At 51.7% G+C, this 27540-nt stretch overlaps 1 protein-coding gene across 6 annotated transcripts in view; it reads left to right on the top strand.

Annotated features, from left to right (window-relative positions):
* The window catches only part of Col13a1 (collagen type XIII alpha 1 chain), a 140821-nt gene that overhangs the window by 106660 nt on the left and 6621 nt on the right, over positions 1–27540 (top strand). For 3 of the 6 annotated variants that reach the window (XM_036168376.1, XM_036168373.1, XM_036168372.1), the window contains 17 exons: positions 1067–1120; positions 2142–2228; positions 2792–2845; positions 3971–4015; positions 4345–4413; positions 6082–6105; positions 7562–7624; positions 8507–8551; positions 8807–8950; positions 9493–9591; positions 11017–11061; positions 13576–13617; positions 14594–14620; positions 14995–15075; positions 21202–21255; positions 22227–22280; positions 23227–23262. In XM_036168376.1, coding sequence (XP_036024269.1) covers positions 1067–1120; positions 2142–2228; positions 2792–2845; positions 3971–4015; positions 4345–4413; positions 6082–6105; positions 7562–7624; positions 8507–8551; positions 8807–8950; positions 9493–9591; positions 11017–11061; positions 13576–13617; positions 14594–14620; positions 14995–15075; positions 21202–21255; positions 22227–22280; positions 23227–23262 — 1023 coding nt within the window. Of the gene's footprint in view, positions 1–1066; positions 1121–2141; positions 2229–2791; positions 2846–3970; positions 4016–4344; positions 4414–6081; positions 6106–7561; positions 7625–8506; positions 8552–8806; positions 8951–9492; positions 9592–11016; positions 11062–13575; positions 13618–14593; positions 14621–14994; positions 15076–18874; positions 18911–21201; positions 21256–22226; positions 22281–23226; positions 23263–27540 lie in introns of all 6 variants that reach the window. The other 3 variants (XM_036168374.1, XM_036168371.1, XM_036168375.1) reach the window with 2 other exon arrangements.

Raw genomic sequence — 27540 nt, 5'->3', positions numbered from 1 at the left:
TACTGCCTCAATGACCCACAGACCAAATGTATTAGCCAGCAAAACTAACATCCTCTCACGGCCCTAGAGTCCAGAAGCCTAAAGGCAGGGAGGGGATAGGAGGGGAGTATGCTCTGAAGGCTTTTCCTCTCAAGTGGTCTACGACAGTTTTCATGTCCCCTTGGCTTGCAGAAGCCTCACCTCATATACATAGCATCTGTGTGTCTGTCTCCAGACTTCCCCATCCTATAATGTCATGGGAACACTGGGTTCTGTCTACTCCAGCGTGATCTTCATATTGGATCTTAACTGATCTTGAATGACCCTATGTTCAACAAGGGTCACTTTCTGAAGTACTAGAGGTTAGGACTTCAACACTGACCTTGGCCGGGACCCAAATTTGGCCCATGACACAAACTTCTCACAAAGGACATTCTGGCGTTTGGATTCTGTCTCAAGGCAGGAGGAGGCAGACAGAAAAGGCAGGGGCCAGTATGGGGGAGGGGCAAGAGGGGGAAGAGGGCAGACATAAAGACATGAAGAAGAGCAGAGTGGATACAAGGGAGAAAGAATTCCCAAGCTCTGGCTTTCCAAACTGCCCTCCTCCCTGCCTCCAAGGGCTCTCTGGAGAGAGGGACTCAACTATGGACTGTGGCCAGGGTTTCCTCTCCATCCTGAGAATTCTAAGAGCCAGGCTCACATGGGAACAGAGCAGGGATGTGAGCCATTGCCCGTGTGAAGTCCCTCGAGAAAGAATAAGTCAGGACGGAGGTCCAAGAGGAAGCAGAGGACCAGGGAGGGGCTGATAGACAAGAGCCAGGGGAGCCACAAGAGAGGCAGAGGCAGGAGGATCTCTGTGAGTGTGAAGCCAGCCTGGTCTACAAAGCGAGTTCCAGGATAGCCAGGACTACACAGAGAAACCCTGTCTTGAAAAACACAAAACAGCAACCAAAGGGCCAGGGAGCAATGTGCTAAGAGGGTAGGGGTGCTGCCTCCCCAGACATCCTGAAGAAGCTGTTCTTAATATCTCTCTCTCTCTCTCTCTCTCTCTCTCTCTCTCTCTCTCTCTCTCTCTCTCTCTCTCCAGGGTGAGAAGGGGACTACAGGCTCCCCTGGGCTCTCAGGCCTCTTGGGGCAGAAGGTAGGTGGGTACACATTTTCAGTGGTGGGTGGTGGGCGCTCTGCAAGCCTCGCTCTCCTCCTGACCCTGTCCATTCCCAGACTCAGATAAAGCAGCAGGAGCACAGCCAGATGGAGGTGTGGGTCCCACAAGATGGCCCAAGAATGCACCAATTTGAAGAATTCAGGAGCGATGCCCTTGCTTGGAGTTCTTGGTGTAGGCTCTGAAAGCCAGCTCATTTGAAGCCATTCAAATTAGTTATTTGAGCATTTGTAAGCATGCATGTGCTCCTGTGTATGCTCCGGCGCATGGTGCACATGTGTGTGCATTCCTATGGAGGCCAGAGATTAACCTTGGTTGTCTTTTCTCAGGAGTGGTCTACTGTGGTTTTTTGAGAAAGTGTACCTCTATATCCCCCACCCCCACCGCTTGACAATTAAGCTAGACTGGCTGGCTAGTGAATCTCTGGGATCTGTCTTCCTCTGCTTCCCCAGCAAGAGGGTTATAAGCACTTGGTACCACACCTGACTTTTCACCATAGGGGTAGAGGCAGGAGATGCTGGGAATCCAAATTCTTATCCTTGAGCTTGTGAGGCATATCTGCCTAGGTTCCTTAAAGTTATTTTTAAAAGTAGGTCATTTTAAAAAGACTTGAGGTCCAGTATGTCTGGGGAGAGCTCTGTATGAGAGACCCCCAGCAGAGTCAGGATCAAGGGCTCTGAGCACGCAGGACTAAAGAGGCAGACAAAGCTCCCTGTCACTCTGCGTGTTCTCAACCCACCCAGGAGCACTCACTGCGCAAGTCCCCAGTGTAGTGTGCTTCCACCCCCAGCCCCTGTGCCTCACCCCCTCCCCAGCCTCAATCACCACTATGTCGGTCCCACGGGCTGACCCAGAAACCCCAAGCCCTTGGGGGGCCTTTCTGCAGTTGGCCTGGCCTCAGGACTGTCCTGTCTGCTGCTCTTCTTCCTTGGTCAGGAGTCCATTAATCACCTCCTCCCGAGTGGAGAGCCGGTGATGTAACTCTGCTTTCCCTCCCCAGGGAGAAAAAGGTGATGCAGGCAATGCCATTGGAGGAGGCAAGGGGGAACCCGGCCCCCCAGGGCTCCCTGGGCCCCCAGGGCCAAAGGTGAGTCTTTGCTGGCATCTGCATCAACAGAGAGGTAGAGCCCCAAAGAGGGGCAGATGGACGGCTCTGGGAGAGCAAGGTGTTGAGCATGGCTGGTTGCCGCCTTCCCTGCATCCTAGAGAAATGGCTGCAGCCTAACTCAGCAGGAGCTGCGGCTTTGCCAGAGGCAGTAGCACCACCAGCCCATGCTCTCAGGCCTGGGGTCATAGGTCATGAGGTTGCCACAGCTTGAGTGTCTCAATGGGGACTTGAGGATGCCTGGCCACCATGTGTATGTCTTCTGATACAGAGAAGGAGAGTTAGAGAGCTGTATTTGCAAACTCTGGTCCACTTTCCAGGGCTACTAAAAGAAGTGTAGAGTGGCCTCTGCCTTCACACCTCAACCTACACAGCCCATCCTGGACTCGTGGAGATCTCTACCCCAATTCCCAGGGCCTTCATGTCCCCTTCTGTTGCCCAGGCAGGCAGGACCTGGTATAGTGTGTCTTTCCAACAGACTCCTGACTCTCCAGCAGCTGCCCCAGCTGCCCTGAGTGCCCTCACCTCCTCTCTCTTCGTCCCAGGGAGAAGCTGGTGTTGACGGCCAGGCTGGCCCCCCAGGACGGCAAGGAGACAAGGTAGAGACCCCCACAGTCAGGAGCAACGGGATGAGGGTGTTTCGGGGAGTTCAAACACAGCTCAGGACACCAGTCATCCGGAGCATGACTGGACCCCAGTGTTGACCCCGTGCTGGCCAGCTTTGACTCCTGATTCCTTCTTTTGACTTGAACCTCTGAGAAGCGTCTGCTGAGATCATGGGCATGCAAAAAGCCTGCCTGGAGAACAGGACACTTTAGCTGGCGAATGAATCTGAACCCTGGCTTATAGTCGCTCCCCACAGATCTACATGGAGAAAGCTTTTCTGTCCACTCCCTGCCTCTTTCATAGGCACATGATAACCAAAATGCTGAGGTGGGCAGGACAAAGAGGGACAGTTCCTCAGAGAGAGGGGCAGTGGCAGGGTCATCTGAGTTGAGTTGAGAAAGCATTCAATTTTTCTCCATCTTTGACTTTGTTTCATCTTCAAAATTCACATTATCCCAGAAAAAGTAGATGTATGATTTATCCTTCACTAGACACCATTGTCCCATCTAGTCCATGTCACTTGGTCCTGTTCCCAGCTGGAGCAACCCCCAGCCCATGGTCCACTCTAGGACATCAGTATCCCTGTGGCTGTTCCCTCCTGACATCCCTGGACTCTGTTTCACCCCGTGGTTCCCTCTGTCCCAGGGAGAGTGGGCCCTAAAAAGATCACATGGGCTCACTGAGGCCATTATTGAACCCCAGGCAGTGAGCCCTGGCAACCAGTGCAGAATGGAAGTCAGGAGGAGCAAAGGGCTAGATACCTGCTGCCAAGGTTGTGACTGGTTGAGGGACCTGAGGAAAGGTAGCCAAAAGGTCAGAGGAAAGTCACTAACGACTAACACAGGGCAGAAAAGAAGGGGTGTCATTAATCGCAAAAGGAGTAGGGCCCTGGGGAACTCAAAACTCAGAGGAAGAAAGTGTGGGCAGGTATTTGGGAAGTTTCTGGAAGGGGGTGGAGCCTGCACTGAAACGTACAGGAGGGTTTGTCCCGTTGGCTTGAGCCAAGATGAATGAGCCTCTTGGCTCCTCTATGGACCCTAAAGTGTGGCTCACCTGTGGTCGTCAGGTGCTCTCCCATTCAGCCCTGTCAACCATTTTACTCATTTGTCATACAACAGGGACAGTCAGGAGCAGCTGGGGAGCAGGGACCAGCCGGCCCCAAGGTATGTTCTTCCGTTACCTGGAGTTGTAGCATGAAGGCACTTGACCCCGAGCTCTCGGAGAGGTGGGAAGGGAATGGTGCGCCAGCCCTCGGAGGGAGAGGTCTGCCCAGCCATGGTGATTATACTCATGCATCTCTGGGCCTGTCTGGTCTCGAATGCTCAAGCACACGCTGCTTGTTTGTCCCACAAACCTTGAGCACGCTGATAGACAGTTCTGGATGCTCTACGCCTCCCTGTGTGCCGGCAGGTACAGGGACCACCACCATAGGCTACAGGCCCTCAGGTCCCTCCTGTCCCAGGCTCTGGCTGAGAGCTCCTCTGCCTTTCAGGGCTCCAAGGGTGAACCCGGCAAGGGAGAGATGGTGGACTATAATGGAAACATCAACGAGGCACTGCAGGTGAGTGGGTTCCATGCCAGAGGCTGGAGATCTCCCAGTCCTGGTGGAAGTCTTAGCCCAGTTAGTAAATATTTGTCTCTGGCTAAGCATAGAGCCATTGAGAGTACCCTGGTTCCCATAAAGTGCCAATTATCATGTGCTCTGGGGGCACATGACTCCTGGGCACCCCCTTCACCTGGTGGGAGATGCCTCCACCTCCCTGAAAACATCAGTTTCATCCTGTTTCAAGTTCATGAGCCCCCATCTTTTAAATAGGGGCCTCTATCTTGGCACAGTTATTCATGGCCGGATCATGTGGTGGTAAGTGGAAGAGCCGCCCCCGCGTGCTGAAGGATTTTTAGCACATCTCAGTCCACTAGACTGGCAGCACCCCATCTTTAACCAGGACCAGGAAGTTCCAGAGTTCCCCTTGGGGCAAAACTATGCCAGATTAAGAATTGCCTCTTCGGTTGGGGATTTAGCTCAGTGGTAGAGCACTTGCCTAGCATGCGCAAGGCCCTGGATTCGGTCCTCAGCTCCAGAAAAAAAAAAAAAAAAAAGCCAGGTGGTGGTGGCACACATCTTTAATCCCAGCACTCGGGAGGCAGAGCCAGGCCGATCTCTGTGAGTTCAAGGCCAGCCTGGGCTACCAAGTGAGTTCCAGAAAAGGCGCAAAGCTACACAGAGAAACCCTGTCTCGGAGAAAAAAAAAAAAAAAAAAAAAAAAGAATTGCCCCTTCAAACCGCCTAGGTGTATGAAACTGTAGGGAGGTATGCGGAGGTGTGAGGAGGTGTGAGGAGGTGTGTGAAGCTGTGAGGAGGTGTATGGAGGTGTGTGGAGGTGTATGGAGCTGTGCAAACCTGTGTGGAGGTGTGTGGAAGTGTGTGAAGCTATGTAGAGGAATGTGGAGGTGTGAGGAGGTGTGTGGAGGTGTGTGAAGGTGTGTGGAGGTGTATGGAGCTGTAAGGAGGTGTGTGGAGGTTGTAGAGGTGTGTGGAGGTGTGTGGAGCTGTGTGGAGGTGTGAGGAGGTATGTGGAGGTGTGAGGAGATGTGTGGAGGTATGAGGAGGTATGTGGAGGTGTGTGAAGCTGTGTGGAGGTGTGTGGAGGTATATGGAGCTGTGAGGAGGTGTGTGGAGGTTGTGAAGGTGTGTGGAAGTGTGTGGAGGTGTGTGAAGCTGTGAGGAGGTTGTGGAGCTGTGTGGAGGTGTGTGGAGCTGTGTGGAGCTGTGCGAAGCTGTGAGGAGGTGTGAGGAGGTGTGAGGAGGTGTGTGGAGGTATGAGAGTCTTTGTTAGGACCAAGCGGTCACCTGCCTGCTGAGCATTAACTTTGCCAGGCTCTGCTCTGGGGTCTGGGAGAAAAAGAAAGAACAGGGAAAGCCCCTGCAGGGATTAGGAAGAAAGGGGGTGCTGTGTCCTTCTTGCCTTGGCTTAAGAGATTGCACCCCACAGTAGTAGGATTGCAGTCTAGTCCACATAGGATAGCATTAGGCTTTTGAGAGGCCCCATCTAGATGTCCCCTAGCCAGATGACAAGTCTCTGGGAGGTGTGGGGGTGACACAGGGCTGAGAGCCAATCTGTGAGGTCTTCTGCCCGCCTGCCCCTGCAGAGGGACGTGACTGCAGAGGGGACCTGGCAGGGGGACACTTGCCCTCCTGCTAATTAATTGTACTGTGCTGTTTTTTCAGGAGATCAGGACACTGGCCTTGATGGTAAGTTACACTCCACCCTGGTTTTCCCTCAGGCACTGGACTGGGCACAGAGAGCACAGTCTAGATTTCTAACCCCCAGAAGGCATGTGCTAAGCTTCTGGGCCATGCCAGGCAGAGGGTGCACCAAGCCTGGACAGGGGCAGGAGCTGTGTGTCCCTGTATCAGGGCTGTTGGGGCTGACAGCTCCTCATCTACCCAGTGGTTCACACAGGCACAATGTGAACTCTGGGTGGTATGGACAGCATCTCCAGGGTCACTGTTTCCCTCTCTCTCTCTGTCTCTCTCTCTGTCTCTGTCTCTGTCTCTCTCTGACTCTGTCTCTCTGTGTCTCTCTGTCTGTCTCAGTCTCTCTCTCTCTCTCTCCCCTGAAAAATGAGCAGCAGCTGTCTATGCAATCTCAGTATCTATGCCTGGGAAAACCCTGGAATCCCATGCTGGGTTCTGCACATGTACTGACCAGTGGCTCGAAGGAAACATTTGTAGTTATGGTAACTGTCACCAACTTCAGCCTCCACAGTGGAGAGGACAGGGCCCCAGAGTTCTGGAGCTCTGGGAGTCTCTGTTCCTCTAATATTTTGGGAACTGTATACAGCAGGATAACAGACAAGGCGGCTTGCACCTGTAGTCCCAGGACTCAGGAGGCAGGGGCAGGAGGGTCACCCCAGGTTCAAGGCCAGCCTGATCTATGTAGTGAGTTCTGGCCCAGCTGGAGCCACCTACAAGACCTTGTGTCAAACAAACTCTATTTCCAGGACTACCTTATCCCTGGACACTGGTACAAACCACAAGGTCCTAGAACCAATGAACTTCATTTGGGAACATTAAAATATGTGATTTTAAGGTTGGGGAGATGGTTCAGTGGTTAAGAGGAATGACTGCTCTTCCAGGGGACCTGGGTTCAATTCCCTGCACAACTGGAGCAGCTCACAATTGTCTGTAACTCCAAGATCTGTTATCTTCACACAGACATACATGCAGGCAAAATACCAATGCAAATAAAATAAGAATAAATAAATTATTTTAAAAATGATTTTAAAAGGCCATTAGAGGTAGCACGGATAGCTCAGTTGGTAATATGCTTGTTGGACTTTTGAACATGAGGACCCCAGTTTGATCTCCAGAACCCACACAAAAAGCCAGGTGTTGGACCAGGGAGATGGCTCAGCAGGTAACGGTGTTTCCTGTACATGCCTGGCGAGCTGAATTTCATCCATAGAAAAAAAGAGAGAACCAGTTCCACAAAGTTGTCCCCTGACCTCCTCCACATCCATGCTGTAGCTGGTGTGTGCATGCATGAGTGTACACACACACACACACACACACACACACACACACACACACACTCACTCACCTGAGGAAATGTTATGTTTGGAAGTGAATGATCCCTGTAAACCAGTCCCACATGCACCTCTCTGGGGACAGTCACCCCTCCTACCAGTTCTACTTTCCTTCCTAGGGTCCTCCTGGTCTTCCTGGACAAACAGGCCCACCCGGACCTCCCGGGACTCCAGGCCAAAGGGTAAGACTTGCCCTGGTGGTGGGTGGGGCGTGGGACTGGGGAGGTGGGGATGCAGAATGGAGTGTTTAAAATGCTGAGCGAATGATACATTCTGAGCACATGGCTGTGGGCCTCCCTGTGTTCTCTGACCCCCTTCATCTTCCCAGGACCCCCACGGTTACCTGTCATTCCTCGGTGTATCTTAGGCCCTACCTCCCACACCAGGTCCCCTCACTCCTAGCCTCAAGCTCTGGCATTCTTCCCAGATAGTTAGTCTTTGGTCTTGTGCTTCAGAGAACCCCTCAGATACAGTGGGATCTGGAACATAGCCCTGGTCTCAGCCACCAGACCTAGGTTGCCCCCTCCCAACTCTCCACCTCCCTCTCTCAGTGCCTTTGCCATTATTCTCGCCCTCCACCCACCCTTTCCTCCGCTTTTCTAGAAGAAACCTTGTGTTTGCTCTCTGCCTCTGAGAGCCTGCCCTCCTCCAGGTAGCCTTCTCCAGGATGTCACTCCAGACCCATCCAGCAGAATTAAATGTCTCTCTCCTCTGCTCCTTCCTACATCATGTTACTACACCCTCCGCCCCCCAACCTAAACTAAGAAGGGTCTGAGATGGCTGTGAGGCTCCTTGAAGGCAATGAGGACAGGAAGGTTGGGCTAAGGTGCCCAGGAGCTGTGGGATGTTCAGGGTTCTCGGGGATAGCCCTGTGAGACTTTGGCTAAAACATGGGTCACAGGATGCTCAGCTCCCCTCACCACTGTACTTGGGGAATCCTGACCTGTGACACCAAGGCAACCAAAGGTGTGCCTTCCAGAAGCTAATGGGGCCAGGGGCAGGGGTACCAAGGAGGTGGGCATTGGTATCTCTGCTTTCAACCATTTCTGTTGCCCCTGCTGCAGGGGGAGATTGGACTGCCAGGCCCTCCGGGACACGATGGGGACAAGGTAAACAGCATTGTCTATGGCAAGGATTCTGCAAGTGGTTCTCACCCAGGGAGTGTGGGCAGGAGGGCTCAGTAGCAGGCCCAGCCAGGGAAAGTAAGAAGGGTCAGGAAGAGGGGCACAGCCAGCCTGGGGATCTCTTTATCAGCTCCCATCCAGTGAGCCCAGCCTTTGACCACCCAGCCTTTTCTGATCTCTCCCCCTCCCTCATCTTTTCTCCATCAATATCCCTAAGAAATGCCATTAATATTTCTATAGGGACCTCGGGGAAAACCAGGAGATATGGGACCCCCTGGCCCCCAAGGGCCCCCGGGAAAGGATGGGCCTCCAGGAATGAAGGGAGAGGCTGGACCCCCAGGAATCCCTGGGGAGAAAGGGGAGACAGGACAAGCAGGTCCCCAGGTAAGTGTCTGGGCAGCTGGCACCCTGCATGCACCACCTCCGTCCTAACATGGGCTCTGCATGCTGCCAGCTGCCATGCCACTCACTTCATGAAGGCTGGTATCCTGTAGTGGCCCCACTCAGGAGACCTGAGTCCTGTGCCAACCTCTTCTGTATCCTTAGGAAAGTCACTGAGCCTTACAGAGATTCAGTTTCCCATCTCCGTGGTGGGAATAACAATGCCTTTCCTGGATCCCTCCATGGAATGTTGAAAAAGACACAGTCAGGCCTGCGAGCCTACTTCTCCAGAAGCATGTAGAAACCCTACATCAGAAGAGTTTGCATGAATGGAAAAGGCTCCCCCTGCCCCAGTCCAGCTAGGCTGCTGACTTAACTAAGGAGCTTTCTCTGGGCCTCAATAGTACCATCCATGAAATGGCATCACCCTTGGATACCCACCCTTGGAGGAAGGGAGTCACGCATGTATGCATGCCATAGATGGGCACGTTTGCTCAGCATGATGACTCTGAGCTTCACTGACAGAGATCTTTGTCGATCTGTAGGGTCTAGACGGCCCAACTGGGGAGAAAGGAGAACCAGGTGACCAAGGGAAGCCCGGAGCGACAGGATTACCTGGGCCCATCGGGCTCCCGGGATTCACAGTAAGGCGAGAGGACCGGGTGTCAAGGGTGTCCACAGGCAGGTGCAGATGAGGGTGCAGGAGCGAGGGGCTCCGCACTGGGGTCAACAGCCTAAGAGTGCCTGGCATCATGCCAGGTTGTATTAGCCTGGGCCTGTCAGCGCTGGCTTGGAGTCCTGCTTGGGTCCAGAGTTCTAGCTTCTGCAGTACACATTGTGGTAGCGTCTGTCTTCAGTGGCTGCTTAGCCGAAGGGTACTGGACTCAGACTTGGAATTCCCCTCTTAGAACTAGAAAGAGACAGGCAGGTCCCTGGAGTGTGCAGGCCAGCCAGCCTAGCTTAATCAGTGAGCCCCAGGTCCCCCCAAAAAGTGCAGGGAGAGAAAGCAGACAAGCAAACAAGGCTGGCACCTGGGGGACATTTGAGGTTGACACCCTGCCTCATACACCAATACACACAAAAAAGTCAAAGACCCTCAGAGGTCAAATGTGACTCAGTGGACCCTGATAGTGAATGTCTACCCAGCAGGGTCAGCCATGTAGGTAGATGACACATAGCTCCTCAGCGTGCCCACCTCCAAGATGGAAGCTGAGCTCCTGGGCTTGTTATGGTCTCTTCCCTGTCCACCACTCCCACTAGCTCCCCCAAGGCTCTGGGATTTGAGCTATATCCACTTTCTATCAGTGTTCCATAAGTCATCACAAACAGCAGCTTAAAATGACACACCTTTATCATTATGTACATTCTGTGGCTCAGGAGCCAAGGCCTGTCATTGTTGGGTTCCCCAACTGGGGTCTCCAAGGCTGCAGTCAAATCAATGGCCATCTGTGTTCTTACCTGTAGTCTGTGGTCTTCTTCCAAGCCATGAGCTGTCGACAAGATTTGGTCCCTTGCAATAGTAGAATTGAATCCCCTGGTTCCTGCACGCCACCTACAATTCCTCGCCACATGGTCCTCTACATGGTGGACAGTTCCCCTCACGATAGCTTATTTCTTGAAAGTCATTGAGAGTATTTTTTTTCTAGAATCTAGAACTAGCAAGATGGCGCCATGTGCATGCATGTGTCTTCATGTGTATATATGAAACATGTCTTAGCATGCATTACATTTTCCTATGCATAACACATGTATGTGATGGTGTATAAAATAGTCACAAGAGTGGCAGGTATCAGGATGCCATAGTCCCTCTTCCAATACTGAAAAACAAGTCACGGTTCCATCCTGCAGCCTGTCTGCTGCAAGAAGCGTACCCAGGACTAGCCCTTCTCCTGCCACTAGAGTCTCGGATCCTTGAAGATGGTGGTCACAGGGCCATCATGGTCCACTGTCCTGTAGGCCGACTCTCCAGGAGCAGCCTAGTCCTTGTAGCTTATCACAGATGTGAGGGTGGCCCTGTGGCCAAACTCCTGGTTACCAGCTCTCACACTGGGATGTCTTTGTGCCCACAGGGAGAGAAAGGAGAAACTGGGGAGAAAGGTGACCCAGGAGCGGAGGTAGGTCCACCCTGCTGTTCCTTCTGTATGATCACCTGACAAGGGCCTCACTAGAAATACCAGTTTTTCTCCAAGTTGCTTAGCATCTCTGACTGGGTAAGGCCGGAAGCTGCACAACTGTTGGGTGCTGAGCCCCAAGGCTGCCCTGGTCACACACTGACCAATTCCTACAGTGCTCAGAGAACACCCTGAGGCTATAGTGGGCATAAGAAAATAAATAGAACTGCCTGGCTGTGCCAGAGGTTGAACTATTTGGGCAAGTACTGAATGGCCATGTAGGACTTGGTCGCAAAGTGTCAGAGGGATGCTTTCCATAGAGGCGAGATTCTCTGAGAGGTGGAGAGGAAGGGTGAGGAGCAAGAAGTCAGCCTGGAAACGGGCTTTGTGGAGGATGGAGAGCGCTGTGCATAGTTGTACAGGGGAAATGGCAGAGATCTTGGAGATGGGAAGGAGTTTTGCAGGAAATCCTGGGCAGTCCAGTAGCCACCCGAGGGCAAAGCGAGAGACCACCAAACTTCATGGTCCCCTACGAGGTCCCCTAGCCTGTCACCCTTTAATGTCACCAGCCCCATCTGAATTTAGTGAAACGGACCCAAGTATTCTACCACTGTTCCTTATTTAGGAATGGTTTGCACCCTAAAGAAGTAATCCTTAGTTCTAGAAAAGCATTATATACACAAATGTTCCTTCCCGAAGTATTTCAAGTCAAAATTGAAAACAGACAGTGTTCCTAACAAGAAGGAAGGGATTAAAATCCTTAGGCTAATAAGCCAGTAGTACTAGCTTTCTTTGTCCATGGTTGAGGGTCATCCTCATGCCTAACACCATTCTTGGCCCTGTCCCAGTAGACACTTGCTCTCCTACCCAAGGGCCAATGTGTTATCAAGGAAGGGGGCTGATGGGGGAACACACTCAAAAATAGAAAATTTAATTTCACATCAACTATAAAAGACCAGAAAACCAAATTATATTTATGTATCATTGTAAGCACATAAATATGTTCAGCTATAGCTAATATATCCAAAAGGCAGGGAAAGTTGGGCAAACTATTAGTCGTCCCTCTCGACTTATATGGCAGCCATTTATTATTTTTCTTCCTTTAGATTCTCTTTCATTTATAAAATATTTACTAAGTCTGTGTTACTTTTAAACACTTGTTTGTTTGTTTGGCTGGTTGGTTTGGTTTTTCAAGGAGGGTTTCTCTGTGTAGCCCTGGCTGTCCTGGAACTCACTCTGTAGACCACGTTGGCCTTGAACTCATAGAGATCCACCTGCCTCTGCCTCCAGAGTGCATCACCATTCTCAGTGGGGTTTGGGTTTCTTCAAGAACTTTTATAATCAGATCCATGCATTATGTATTTATAATAAGAATAATAAGTGTGGGGGTTTGGGGGTGTCTAGAGCCTTCACACATGCTAGCCAAATGCTCCCACCGCTGAGTTACAGGCCCATCAGAGGGCCCCAGTTTCATTTCTGCTATTGTGATAAAATACTCTGACAAAAAAAAAAGCAACTTGGGGAGAGAAAGGGTTTAGTTTAGCTGACGGTTCTAGGCAATGGTCCATTACTGCAGGGAAGTTGGGTTGGTGGGAGCTTAAGTCGGCTGTGGTCACGTCACACCCACAGTCAAGAACAGAGAGCAATGAATGCATGCATGCATGCTCACTTACTGGGCTTCATTTCTCCACTCACACAGCTCAGGTGTTCCTCCAGCCTAGGGAATGATGCTGCCCGCAGTGGGCAGCTCTTCCTACATCAGCTAACTTATTAATTTACCACAGACATGGCCACAGGTCAACCCAAAGTGATCCTGAAGACTTTTCTAGGTTGTGTCAAGTTGACAAAGCTAACCATGCAGCCAAGCATGGGAAACCTTTCAGAGACTGTGTTCTCTACAAGGAGGTAGTCATTGAGCAGAAACACCACGGTTCAAGGGACACTGGTGTTTTCCTATCCAGCCTGAATCTCTCTTGCTGTATCTGCCCTTAAAAGAAACACAACCATTTCTGGCCTACCCCTTACAAATCTGGGGCAGAGCTAGTCTTGAAGAATATTCTTCAGGGACATCTCAGCCTCCCCTGGCTTCAGATAACCAGTCTCCATTCCCATAAGCGCCAACTCACATGTTTAAGAGGTCCAGGCAACACATGAATGCCTGCCGAGGACAGAGTTGAAGACAGCAGGGAGTGGAGTCTAGGCAGACTGGAGACCACATCCCCCCTAGAAGGCAGGGCTCTCATTCTTTTCCTGGGCAGTAGTTGCCACGTACAACCTGGTATGAATCCACTGCTAGCTAAGCCATGTTTCAAGGCACCCTGGAGGAGCAGGTGTTCTGGAGAAGTTTCCTGAAATGTTTTTGGGCCAACACTGTGTGAGGCTAACAGTTCACCCTGAATTCCTGACCTAAGTCTCCTTCAGGAAGGCTGTGTATTGGCCTGCCCTTCAGTGGCATTCCTATTCTCTGATGACCTCAGCTGGACCAGAGCATAATAGAGCTTCCCTTTTGGATTATAGGTTCCCGGGCCGCCAGGGCCAGAGGGGCCTCCAGGACCTCCGGTGAGTGTCAAGGACTCGGTAGCATTTCAACCACTGTAGTTGGACCTACGGTATCCCCTCCCTTGGCGGTCACTGAGCTCAGCCTCAGCCTTGGGTCCTTCCCAGGAAAGCTTCTCACTTCTACAAACCCTCCTCATCCGGCTACCCTCCCATCTTAAACATTGTCATCCCAGTGACACACACCAGGGAGCCCTGGCACTGCCTGGTGGTCTGGCATGGTTGCCACAGGCCTGCTCTGCCGACAATGATTTACCCCTTTTCTATCAGATGTCTGGTCTTGCCTTTTCCTCCTTCCAGATAGCAAGAAGATGGCCTTTTAAGAAAGTCACCCACTAAAACTAGCCCAGTTGGATGCAAATAGAGGGTCCCCAAACACCTCAAATGAGCAGGTGTTGCTCTGTGTCTCTTCATGTTCCATGGTGCCCCTTACATTCTGGGTCATCCCATTGTACTAGCAACAGTACTGATAGTTGACACCATGTAGTGGATGTTCCCATGTCCCACGTACTAAGTGTTTTGTATCCTTCGATTCCCTGTTTCCACTGCTGCCTTCTCTGCCCTTCATGAGCCTCTGAGCCAGCTGTGGGAGGCCACAGAGAGATTGTGTATCAGCCCCTGGCTGGGCAGATGGTTCTGACTCCACCCCAGGAAGCTCCATGCTTACATGGCCCTCACATTCCCTCTACCTCTCAAGAGCCAGGGCCTGAGACTATACACCCCAAACCCTCCTGGGGTCACCTACACCTGTGGTTTTGTTTTTGTTTTTTTTTTTTAAGAGTTATGTATTTATGCATGTGAGCGCTCTATTTGCATGTTTGCCTGCATGACAAAAGAGGGCATCAGATCCCATTATAGATGGTTGGGAGAACTGAACTCAGGACCTCTGGGGCAGCAGCCAGTGCTCTTAATCACTGAGCCATCTCTCCAGCCCCTACACATGTGCTTCTAATGCTTCTTGTTCTGATCCCAAATGCAGGGCCTCCAAGGTGTTCCTGGACCAAAGGTAAGAAAAGGTCAAGTGACAGATGCTGTGGCTGGGACACGCTTCTGAGACCTAGCTGACCCATCTCCCTAAAAGGCACCACCCACTGGGCGCAGCCAGGCCATCAGGGCAGAACGAAGTCCTATAGTCCCTATAACGTCCACCGCTGACCCCTGGCCTGCTTTGGGATGTGAATTTCCCCATCCACCTCCTAAGCTCCATGGAGTGACTTGCTTGGCAAATGATCAAACTCTTGCCACATCTCTCCAGACCTTTCCCCTCAACCTGAAAGTATAGCAAGACTGCCACTCCCAGCCTCCAAGAGCTCAGGGCACAGGACTGGGCTGTCCCAGGCAGACCCCTTCATTGTTTTCTACTGCCTCCTTTTCCTGCAGGGAGAAGCAGGCCTGGATGGCACCAAAGGAGAGAAGGGATCCCAGGGAGAAAAGGGAGACCGAGGGCCTCTGGGATTGCCTGTAAGTACCTGGGAGCCATAAGGCTTCTGGGAGGAGCTGCCCTGGATAGCCCTTCCCCCAGGCTTCATTGCTGGGCAGGGACCAGGGAGGATGCCGCTCTTCACCCAAAGTTCTGAGCATCCCAGTGTGCTAGGTTCTTCCCTTTCATAGTCGGGGAGGAATGCAGGCCCTCAGCATCTTTCCCAGGCCTAGTCTTAGTGCAGGAACAATGTGAAGCTCACTGAGGTAGGGGCCATACCCAAAGAACAACCTGATGGAGAACCAGAAAGGCCTGAAGTCAGCCTCAAGCCCTCTGGGGCCTGACTTGAAGCCATAAAGGTATGCCCTGAGGGAGTAAGCATGGAAGACTTGGGGAACTGTGGCCATGGTCATCTCCCCTCTCTACCCTGTCTTCCCCAAATAACCCCAAAGGAGACCCCAGCTCTCTTCTGTTATGCACCGGTCACAGCCCGCAGACATGTATGAAGCCAGCTTTGTGATCCCAGCAAGCTAAGGCTGCTCCCAGAGCCTGTGCTCTCAGCCTTCTAGAGCTGGAGGGCTCCCTCATCAGCCTCTGAGGACGGCCTCCAGGACTCTGCATGTCTAGAGGTATAGACCAGGCAGCCTCTGTCCCACCCTCCCAGTGGCCCGGTGGCTCTTCCTGTGTCGCTGTCTGAATCTGCTTTTCAAGAGCTAAAAGAGACTTGGGCAAACCATCTTGTCATTTTACGGAGGGTCACTCGAGGTCACAGATGGAGTTGGTGGCCAGACTGGACCCAAGGCTGCTCATCTATTGAAGCTACAGGGGGGCTTCCGCTGTCTCCAGCTCCAAGCCAGTCCCTAGCCCCAGGTAGCTGTAAACAGCAGAGGAACCATGGGAAACCAATGCAGTCAGGGACTGTTTCCCTCTCGCTGATGCAGCGAGCAGTGTAGGAAGAGCTAAGGAGATGATTGACTTGACAGGCCACAAGGAAATGATGGCTTTAGCAGATGCTGGCCCTCTCAGAAGCCGTGTCTGGAATGGCTTTAAGTACACAAGGAAGCGCCTCCCTGACCCCCTCAGCCACAGATCACCTGTCGCTCACCTTCATAAGCGCCAACAACCCCGATGAACATGAGAGACTTCAGCTAGGGGTGCCCATGCCAATAACCCAGCAACCCAACAGGTGACGTAAACAAAGACAGTGCCAGATGAGTGACAGAGAAGCTCTCCCATGTTTGTGTCTCCAACGGTTTCTGGTAGAGGCATGTACAAAGAAATCCTTTCCTTAGCTTGAAAGAAGGCCCGGGGCAATGACTCCGTCAAGCGCAAATGTGAGGCCTGTATTCAGATCCCTGGGACCCATGTTAAACCTTTAATCCTAACAGGGAGGCAGAGGTAGGTGGATCTGAGTTCAAGGCCAACCTGGTCTACAGAGCGAGTTCCAGGGCAGCCAGGGCTTCACAGAGAAACCCTGTCTCAAAAAAAAAAAAAAAAAAACCTGAAAGAAAAAGAAACTGAGCAGCAGCAGTGTATGCCAGTAATCTCTAGCAATGGTAAGACTGCAGATCCCTGGAAGCCCACGGCCAGCTAGCCTGGGCTCTGTGGAGAACTTCCAGGCCAGTGAGAAAGCCTGTCTCAAACACAAGGAGGAAGATGCTTAAGGGATGACATGGGAGGTTGTCCTCTGACCTACTGTATGCCCTCACCTACATGCATGTCTCCATGCTCACACCTACAAAAGCAAGCAAAAAAGAAACCCCAAGCTCCATCATGGACTGCTGTTCACGAGGACTTTGGGCAAGGCAGTAGGAAGTGGCAATGATTGTGGTGCCCTGGAGATCTTGTGGCCCTTCCTAGGGAGAATGGTCTCTTAGCTCAGGTAATACTGGCTTTGGAGGCAGGAGAGCTCGGCACGTTTGAATCTTTCAGCTGGATGCCTGACCTTTTATAGGCAGTTGCCCCATACATATTCTGAGCAATAGGCCAATAGCATTTATAGCCCTGGAAGGATGATGCCTGTGGCTCACCAAGGGTCTGGGTGCTTTGGTCCATACCCTCTGACCCGACCACCTCAAGAGCACTTGGTGGTAGCATTACATCTGCAAATCCCGTGGATGCTCCAGGCTGCTTCTAGGCTGCACCTGGATGTCAACAGCTATGTGGTGGCAGGTAGCAGCCTCTCCAGGCCTATCCTGCTGGATCCCCCCTTCCATTTAGTGCCCAGTGATGCCAGTACACTGGAGTCTGCTGGGAGCGTTCTAAACATGCCGTAACCCAGGGCCCCCATTCTTGAAGAGTTATGTGACTTAGTCGGCATAGAACCTGAACAGCATTGTAAATAAAACCCCAGGAGACACACTATGTGTGCAGCCAGAGTTGGGAACCTCAGCTCTAGCTTGGGGTCCAAGTCAGTCCCAGAATTGGTAGTCTCAACACTGAAAACACAGCTTTGCAGCCTCATCCTACCCAATACCCTTTTGAGGACCACCTCCTTACACTCCAAATTCTGGTCTCTCCCCTCATCTACCCTGAGACTGAGGCTCATTTCTTTTTGTTTGTTTGTTTGTTTGTTTGTTTGTTTCTAGACAGGGTTTCTCTGTGTAGTTTTGGAGCCTGTCCTGGAGCTCACTATGTAGACCAGGCTGGCTTCGAACTCACAGAGATCCACCTGGCTCTGCCTCTCAAGTGCTGGGATTAAAGATGTGTGCCACCACCACCGGAGGCTCATTTCTGAATCTCAGTTAGAAGCACTTTTCAAGAACTCCATGTCCCCTCCTGCCAACCCCAGAGACCACTTCAGAACCTGGCACTAACACAGAGGCCCCCTTCCCACCAAGTCATTGTTCATCAGTCAGCAGGGAGTAATGAGGACACAGGACACCCTGGCTGAGTAGTGTCTTACTTTCAGGGCCCATTTACCACAAATGTGTAGCTTTAGACCTATGACCCTGACAGCTGCCTCCAAAGCCTTTGTCTATAAAAGGACACTTGTTTGAAATGTGAACGGACCAAGTTTGTGTCTAACTGTAAAGTGCCAGAGAAATGTCAGGATCATCCTCCAAGGGCTGCCCCTGCCTGCCCAGATGGGGCAGAACTAAGCCTGCTTCTACTCAGGTTGAAAAGCTAGTGCTGGGACCAGGGAGAGGGTTAAGTGGGTAAAAGCGCTTGCTGCGAGCCTAAAAACCTGAGTTCAGTTTCTGGAACCCACATGGTAGATGGAGAAAATCAATTCCCAGAAGTTGTCCTCTTAGCTACACACACACACACACACACACACACACACACACACACACACACACGAGAGAGAGAGAGAGAGAGAGAGAGAGAGACAGAGAGACAGAGAGACAGACAGAGAGACAGAGAGACAGAGACAGAGAGACAGAGAGAGACAGAGAGAGAGCTGGAATCACACCCCCTCCCCCAGGATACCCTCCACGTAGCCTGCCCTGGGGAGGGAGTGTAGCTCTGGATCCACCTGTACATCCAGGAATGCCTTTCTGTGTCCCCTTCCCTGAGCACCAAAGCACCCTGGGAAGCGGGGTTCCTGGGGGTGAAGGGAGAGAGGGGTAACAAGAGCTGTGGAGAGTCAGAGCCTCTGTCCCCAGGGTTCACGCCAGCTCAGCACCCAGCCACGGCCCTCGGTGTCTCTGTGTCATTGTTCAGTGTCCGTGTGTAAACACACCCCCTGTCCTCCCAAGCTCCTTCTCCCATTGTGTTTATGGCATTTGTGTCTGTCTGGAGTCACGCTCTACTCACCTCTCCCCTCCCCATTGTCTCCTTTTTCTCTCCCACCCCCACCCTTCCCTTCCTTTGGGTCAAATCGTACCCTTCATCCAGGGAGCTTCAGGTTTGGACGGCAGGCCTGGGCCACCGGTGAGTGTCATTTCTCCATCACCCCCCCCCCCGGCCCCATCCCTGTCTGGCCTGTGACCCCCTCTTGTCTTTCCTGCTGTGGCCTTGTTTGCTCCCCGCCCCCTGCTCCCCCACAGCGGTAGCGATCACGCTTTGTCCATGATCACGCTTTGTCCACGCTTTATCCTGCTGGTAGACACCAGACAGTCCTCTCCGTGCCCACATCAGAAATGCCCTTCCAGACCCCTTGGTCACAGTGAGTGCACACTTAAGGACCCCAGACATACGAAGCGTGGGACAGCAGAAGTCACTCTAGCAACAGTGACCCTGATGCTGAGTCCAGCCTGGGAACCCTTCCTTACCATGGGGCTTGAGCTAAGATGCGTCCTAGCAAACACAAGTGTCTGTGTGTGACCTTCACGCTGTGTTGTCATACTGTGAAATCTGTACATCTCCTGTCTGCCCGGGAGGGCCTCCCAGTCACATGTAGTCACCCCACCTGAAGTGTTTGTTGGGGAGCAGAGAGGATGGGAGTAGGCCAGTCTCAGCTCAGTGTCCTGTGGGTGCTTTTTAACCACACCTGTCACTGTGGGTGGCACCCAAGCCACCCTGAAAGCACAAGGGGTCTATCATAGAGCAAGTGAGGGGTTGAGGATTTAGCTCAGTGGTAGAGTGCTTGCCTAGCAAGCACAAGGCCCTGGGTTCAATCCTCAGCTCAGGAAATAATAATAATAATAATAACAATAATATTAATAATAATAATAATAGAGCAAGTGAGGGACCTGGACCCTCTGTGACTCCATTCCTCCTGATTCCAGAAAAGAGCTCTCACTATCTCTTCTGAAGGCCCACAGAAAATGTCCGCTGCTTTACCTGCTCAGAATGCCCTGCGGACTTCCCAGCTCGGAAACCACACCAGGGCTGTGTGCCCAGCCACTTGCAGCCAGCCCGCTATGCCTCGATAGCCAGCTAAGGTCCATCTTAGCATTCTAAGGTCCATCACACTCCAGTCACGGCTATCGTTAGCTGGCTGGAGAGCCATGTGGGAGAGAAGAAAACCAGCTGGGTTCTGTTGTGGAAGACACTCAGACAGGGTCAGGGGACAGAGCCTAGAGCTTTCAGAGATAGGAGGGTACCCAGGCGACCCATCAGAGCCTCATCCTACCCAAGGCCAATTCTATATCCTTGTATGAAAGAGCCACGAGTGTCTGTCTTGCTGATAGTTGGGCAGCTTCTGCACATTTATCCCTGGAGGCCTTGGAGCACACTCCCTAATTGACCTTCTAGATTTACAGAGGAGAGACTGGAGCCTGGGTCAGTCAATGGAGTCTGTGGGAGTCAGCTTCCTTGCCTCCAGTCCTACTCAGAGTGAACCACTGCTGTTACACACCACAATCTACTCTACTTCCTCCTCCTTCCACAGAAGACACCAAGAACTTCTCCTGTGCAGCCAATCAGCATTCTCCCAGACGCCCATGCCCCCACCTTCCCCAGCTACATACACTCAAGAGTACCAGACAGCACCCTCCTGGGGCCAGCCCTAGGCCCCACAGTCTGGTCTGAGTAGGACACATAAATATTGAGAGGCCAATAAACAGGAGGCTGTGGAATAGAAACTTGGTCTAGTTGGAATGCAGGCGGGAACCTGGGAGAAGTGTTTGCCAATTCTGTAGCAAGCCCCAGCTCTGTCTCCAAGCAACCCCCAGCTTACTGAAGTGCCCCCTACCTCCCTGGGACCCCAAGTTAAGAGAGAACCTGCTCCTACTTCCTGAAGGCCAGTGCGGTTCTGACACTGGAGAATACTAACTCATGACTGTTTGACCTGTTCCTCAAGCCCAGGATCTGTGGGGTCTGCAGTGGGTTGGGGGAAGGGTGCTGGATGGCCCTCTCACACCTGCCTCTAAGTGTATCTCCGCACGGGTCTCTATGGCATGAGGACCCTCCCGCTGCATGTGGAGCTATGACCGCAAGGGGGTGCCGGCCCTAGGCCCCCACTCCTGGGATGGGGTCACCTCCCTCCCCAGTGCTTGTTGGTGGCAAACCAAGCAACGGTCCATCTCTTTTCAGCCTCGGCAAGCTTGGCCGTGATGTGAGAGGTTCCACGAATCTGGCTCTGGGAAGGAACATTCCTCCAAGGCCCTTAAATCCAAAATGGATCGCGGCCCAGTCAAACGGCCTCCTTGAACAAGCCTGGCTTTGCCAAGCCTGAAAACCGGGGCTCAGGCTTTGCACATCTTCAGGTCCTGGGTGGGATTCTCAGGGTTCTCTGCAGCAACTGGCCCTTGACCTCTGCTTTCTTTTCCCCTCCCCAGGGTACTCCAGGACCAATCGGAGTTCCAGGCCCCGCCGGACCAAAGGGCGAGAGGGTGAGTGCTCAGTGTACTGGAAGCTTGGGAAACCAGGAAGGTTTGCTCATCCCCTGCGCCTGAGACCCATCCCCCAGGGTCTCAGCCCTCACCCCTTCTCGCATCCATCACTGCTGGTTATTCCTGTAGCAGCCTAGGGAAGAAGAAAACCATCGTATGGCTGTGAGGAGACAGGCGAGATGGAAAAGCTTTCTCTCTCTCTCTCTCTCTGCTGGTACCCTGGCACCTGGCACCTGGCACAGCCCAGTCTCTCAAGGATGCTCATTTAGAGAAACAGTATGGGACAGAAGGTCATGTGGGATTTAGAAAGTCCCCAGATGACATCAGTAAGTCAGAAAGTCAGGGCACTGGGCAGGGGTCCCCACCATCAGTGTTGAGTGGCCATAGCCACGTCACACAGTCTCTGAAGCCCAACCCATCCCTCACAGAATGGGTGTGTAAGAGGATAGGTGTGACAAGAATCAGTTCAATGTGTGTGTGTGTGTGTGTGTGTGTGTGTGTGTGTGTGTGTGTGTGTCAGGGGTTGGGGGGAGGTGCACGCTGTTCCTCTCAGCCATCCAGGTTCTCATACACAACTGTCATCCTTAGTGGACAGACTCCATAGCTGATCCACACCCACGGAGCATCTGTGGAGTTCTCCTCCACACCTTTCTCCCTCTGCCCTTTGCCTACCCAAGAGAGGCTTGTGGTGGGAAAGTGGGTGGCTTCTATGTAGGCCATGAGCCTCTCTGACATCATTCATCCCCTGGGGAAACCAGGATTGCCTCTCCATGGTGATGACAAGGGCTTCAGAGAAGAAATCAAACCTCCTCTCATGGTAGGGGAGAGACAGCAGGAAGTTCTTAGAACACACCCTGCCTCACACACACTCAATTCCTTGGGGCTCTGGCTCCGTAGGGAACCAGAAAACGGTCTTGGAAAGGAAATCATCACAGCGTGGAAAGCTCATGTGGCATCTTTCTCTCTTTCAGGGCAGCAAAGGAGACCCAGGGCTGACAGGACCAACGGGAGCAGCAGGACTTCCTGTGAGTCTCCAGGGCCTAGAGGTTTCCTTTTGTCCATCTCCCCCATGCCCAACACAGCCCAGAGCCTGGAGCCCATACCTGGGGTTGAAAAAGAAGCTGGGCAGAGTTAACTGGGGATGGGCCAGAAGTCCCTGTGGGGTATAACAGGGGACAGGTACTCATCACAGGGACCATTTCATCTCACATGTGTCTGGAACCTTCCACTTTAGCCCCTGTGCTGTCCAGAAGGGTCCCGAAGTACTCCCACTTCTGCTGTCTGGAAGCTTCCACTTTAGCCCCTGGGCTGTCCAGAAGGGTCCCAAGGCACCCCCACTTCTGCTGTCCAGGACCCAGATCCCCACAACACAGAGAGGGGCGCTAGCTTGGAAGACTGAACTTGGCTTCCATCTGCAATGCATTTGCCTGTAGCTTTGTTACAAAAGCCAAGTGGCTGTCTCACAGAGCCTGGATTCTGTTTCCCCGTCCACCCGAGGTTCATGTGGATACTGACTAAACAAGCGTGTCTGCACCAGTGGATGCTTAACACTCCTTCCCCTAGGGGGTTCTGCACTTTAAAAGAGGGGCTCAGCAGCTGTGCAGCCAGGGGCTGGCAAGAGAGCCATGGAGATATTCAGCCCAGAGTACCCCATCTGCACCCCTGACTGCGGCGTGAAACCTACCCCTCGCCCTGTGACTGATCCCAGAAGATCATTGATACCAGTGGGGACATGGGCTACAGGGCAAGGAAATTAAGAACCTTGACCATGGATTTGCTTGTAAATCCATGTGCCTCTAGGTCAAGTTCCTGGATGCATTTGCTTCTCTGTTCTCCTTCTGTAAAATGGGGGTAATGAGGCCCATCTCCACTGAACTGGGGCATCTGCCTGTTTCTGAGCCTGAGGGAAGGACCTCACGGGCCGTTTCGTGTTTTCTCATTAACATGTCTTGTTCCTCTGATTTAACACAGGGTTTACATGGACCACCCGGGGACAAAGGAAACCGGGTAAGTCTGAGCCCTCGCTCTCGGGATCTGGTTACTAATGTCTTCATGATGGGATGGAATGATCAATTGGAGACTCCTGACCTAATAGGACAAATAGTCTTTCCTTATAAATCATCCTAAATTGAAAGGCTTTCTAGTGAGGGGCTCCATGCCATACGTGCCGGGAGCCTGGGGCCTCGTACTGCAGTTGAAGCCAGTGGGTCTCCTCATTTCCAGAGAAGGCTAAATGAATCAATCCCACAGCAACCATCAGACCAGCATGGCCGTCCAGTAACAGGAGCCTCGCATCCAGTCCTTTCTGTTGTCCTGATAACTGGCCCCTTAGTGGTATTTTTAGATCCATCGTCACCTCGGCTTTGCCTCCTGAAACATAGATTTGTTAAGCATTCCAGTCCACTGGTGACCAAGAAAATAAATTCCAGCTCCAAGAACAGACAGCCAAGCCCTTAAAAAAAAAAAAAAGTATCCCAGCTGCTATTTCTCTTGGAGACTTGGCAGGGAATGGAATGAACTGCACCCTCCAGACCCTCCCTCCTCCCCTTGGCTCCTGCTGTCTTCAGCAGGATGCATTAAATGTCCCCAGCACCATAGGCATATAACACTCATGGCCTTGGGCATTTGGGCACAGCAGCAATGATCTACCTGAGAGATAGCCCTCTCCATCACCTCCTCTAGTGTCCATCTGTGTACAGGGCACACCTCCTGAGGACCAAGAGCATCTTCTAGCAGACAAAAAAGCTCAAGGACCTTACATGAGAAGGAACCACTGTCCAGAACACTGAACTATGCTGAATTGAGTTCCCCCAGTGAGACACAGGCAGCGCACATGGATTCCAGAACCTGACTGATCTTTGGCCACTGATCATATCTTCGGGAATAGAACATGTCAGAATCTGTCTATTTCTATCTGGCCAGAATTAAATCCATTCTCCTCAATTTGTGAAGTATTTACCAGACACTTCTAAACCCCTAAAGTCTCCTCACCAGCAGCCACACAAAATCACTCAACTTGTTCCCAAAAACCTATGAATAAGTGAGAGCCACCCCTACCAAACTGCCTAAGGCAAGACCACATGGAATCCACTGCAACAAACCGATTCCATTTCAGCCATGTGGCTGGTCTCTGAGTCTCCACAAAACCTGATCATTCCATTTCTTCACTGGCATACAAACCTTCCTAACTCATTTCTAATATGTTCTGGTTTTCTTTATCACACTCAATTAACATTTTTCAAGCCTATTTCTTAAGACTTTTTCCGTTGGCTGGAGGCACTGAGTCACTTGAAATAAAGGTAATCCTTCTTCTGTAGCAGGGAGTCAGGGCCAGTGAGGTACCCTTGTCACAGATGGGGGAGGATGAGAAAATGGACCAGCCTGGCGTCTCTGATGCTAAACCATCTGGAAGCCCCAGAAATTGTGGGAAACCTTTCTTCTCCATTTCCTCTTCCCACCCTTTGATAGCTCTCTGCATCCTATATGCAAATTAGAATATCTCTCTTCACTGGAGTCAAAGTCAGGGGCTGAGGGTGTAGCTCAGTTGGTAGAATTGCTTACTCAAAGCCCTGGGTTCCAGTTTACCTCTGCATAGAACTTAGCAGTTGGCACACACCTCTAATCTCAGCACTCAGGAGGCATGAGGCAGGAGGATCCAGAAGCCAGGGCTATCTCTGGCTATATATTCTTGAGGCCCACCTGGGACCTTACCTTAGAAAACCAAAAAAAAACAAAAAAAAGAAAAAAAAAAGAAAGTCATGTTCAGAAAGCAACGTGGTACACCACAAAGGTCCAGATGAATTGTCCCAAGCAGCAGGTTTCAAAACAAGGAACAACTCATTTTTCTCACCCAGGAGTCAACTCTCAGGATGCTAAATGTGCTTTTTAAAAAAAAAAAAAAAAAAAAAAAAAAAAAGACACTCTGAAGCTGGCCACCTCATTCAGGCCTCTGAGCCACCAGCTCTAGTGGAGCCTAGAAGGAGATAGAAAATACTGACACTTGGATCCAGGTGACATGTCAGAGGCTAAGGTTCTGATTCAAAGCATCATTGTTGCTACCTGGGAAGGTAACTCTGGAGATATTCAGTGTTAGCCTGAGTTTTAAAGAGCAGCTCCTACAGACAGCCTTCAAATGTACCCTTATCAAACTTTGCCTTCCTTATGCCTGGGCAATCATTGGAAATCTGTTCCACCTTACCTAAACCAAGACGCAACCTTAAAATCATACTGTTGGGCTGGCAACATGGCCGCACAGGCAAAGATCTTACCACCAAGCCTGACAGCCTGAGTTCAATCCCATGTGGAAAAAGTAAAGAACTGACTCCCACAAGTTGGCCTATGACAGACAGACAGACAGACAGACACACACACACACACACACACACACACACACACACACACACATTTATACTGTTGCATGTCTTGTCCAAAAATGGTCCTACGCCTCTTCTCTGTTCATGGAATGAGAGGAAGGTCCTTGTAATGATGGGCAAAGACCCAGAATCCAAAACAGGAAGCTTGCCAAGGACACACAAGACCAGAAAGGGTGCTCTGCTCCCGTCTCTGCAGGTACCTTCTCCCACCCATGCCCCACTTGTCTCTAAGTGACTCAGGGAATTTGGCCCAAGAGCCACATTTACAACAGAAACTGGTCAAAGCCAGACATGGCACCTGAGGCCTGTACTCCCGGCATTTGGGAGGTCGAGGAGAAAGGTCCAGGAGTTCACACAGTCATCGTCAACTACATATCATGTGTGAGGCTAGTCTTGGTTATAGGAGAACACATAGTCAAAACAATAGCAAAGGGGGATCAAAAGAGTAAGGGTATCACTACTCCAGCAACCAGGACATTGACCGGCTGGTTGTGACCATAGAGCTCTCTGCAGGCTGCCCAGCAGAAAAGGTCCAGGCATGCTGAGACTGTTTGCACACTCTGCCATGCAGGCCTGGGGATGGGGAAGTGTCTGGAGGGTGCATGTCTTGCTTTCTGAGTCCTTCTGTCCCCTCCTGTCCCCCCCCCCTCCTCCTCCTCCTCCTCCTCCTCCTCCTCTTCCTCCTCCTCCTTCTTTTGGTTTTTTGAGACAGGGTTTCTCTGTGTAGCTTTGGAGCCTGTCCTGGACCTCACTCTGTAGCCCAGGCTGGCCTCGAACTCAGAGATCCGCCTGCCTCTGCCTCCCGAGTGCTGGGATTAAAGGCGTGTGCTACCACCGCCCAGCTCCTCCTTCTTCTTTTATTCCCTGTCTTTCCCACAACATACGTGCTCCACTAAAACCCCACACCTCTCACCCTTCCCCCACCCCTGATCTGTGTCTCCTGAAGTCCGTTCTCCACAGTCATCAGGAATGTTGAAGGGACCCCTTGTGGGTCACTGTCTGCCCCTCCTTCCTCACCAGCTGGAGCTGGGGGTGGGCACACCTCTTGTATGACCCACTCTGGGGTGGACAATAGGGGACATGTTAGTAAAGCAGTAGCTCCAGAATCTTCCAGAACACCTAATGTGGGGTGATGCCCCACAGTGTGGGTGGCCCACACTCCGTGACCTGCAGGCAAATCATCTAAGAGCTGGAACCGGCTCTTCAGCAACTCTGCCCATCTCCTTCATTAGGAAACTGTACTCATGACTCTGAGAACAAGGGCCACGCTCCTAAGGTCACTTCCCTGGCAAACCCCCACACTAGGTAGTAGGAGACTGTCATCACCATGGGTGACAGAAGCCACCCTCCCTCACTGAGGAAAGCAGCATCCCACCAGTGAGCATTTCTCATACACAGGCCACACACCAATTTTGGAAGGGATTGTAATGTACCCATTCTACAGGTGAAAAAACTGAAGCTTGGAGGAGTTAAAGTTAGTAACTGACAGAACTAGCTGTACCTTTGGCCTTGCCATGATGAAGCAGCAATAGACAAGTCCCCGGGCATGAGATAACCCACCTTCCACAGAGCAGAGTGTCTGGGGAGACTCGCTAGGGACCTACATGCCCCATTTTAAAAGACTGAGACATGAAAAGTTAACTATAAATTCATTTCCAGGTGACCTTTAAAAGGATGCCCTAGAGCCCTTCTTTAGATGAACCCCAAGACATAAAAATGGGGTTCAGTTAGGAGGAGGATTGCCAGTGCTTTTCAGAGAGAGATGAACTCCCTGAGCTAGCGGTAATAAAGTGTGCCGTGATGCAGCTGTGGAGTCACTGCTCTCCTACCGCGTGAGGAGTGAACTCAGGTTCTCAGCCTAAGTGGCAAGCACCTGTAGCATGAATCCTAATTGATCTTGATAAAAACCCAG

The sequence above is a fragment of the Onychomys torridus genome, chromosome 18 (assembly GCF_903995425.1).
Source record: "Onychomys torridus chromosome 18, mOncTor1.1, whole genome shotgun sequence".
Taxonomy (NCBI): Eukaryota; Metazoa; Chordata; class Mammalia; order Rodentia; family Cricetidae; genus Onychomys; species Onychomys torridus.
The sequence above is the reverse complement of the archived record's forward strand: the minus strand, read 5'-3'. Positions and strand labels throughout refer to the sequence as shown.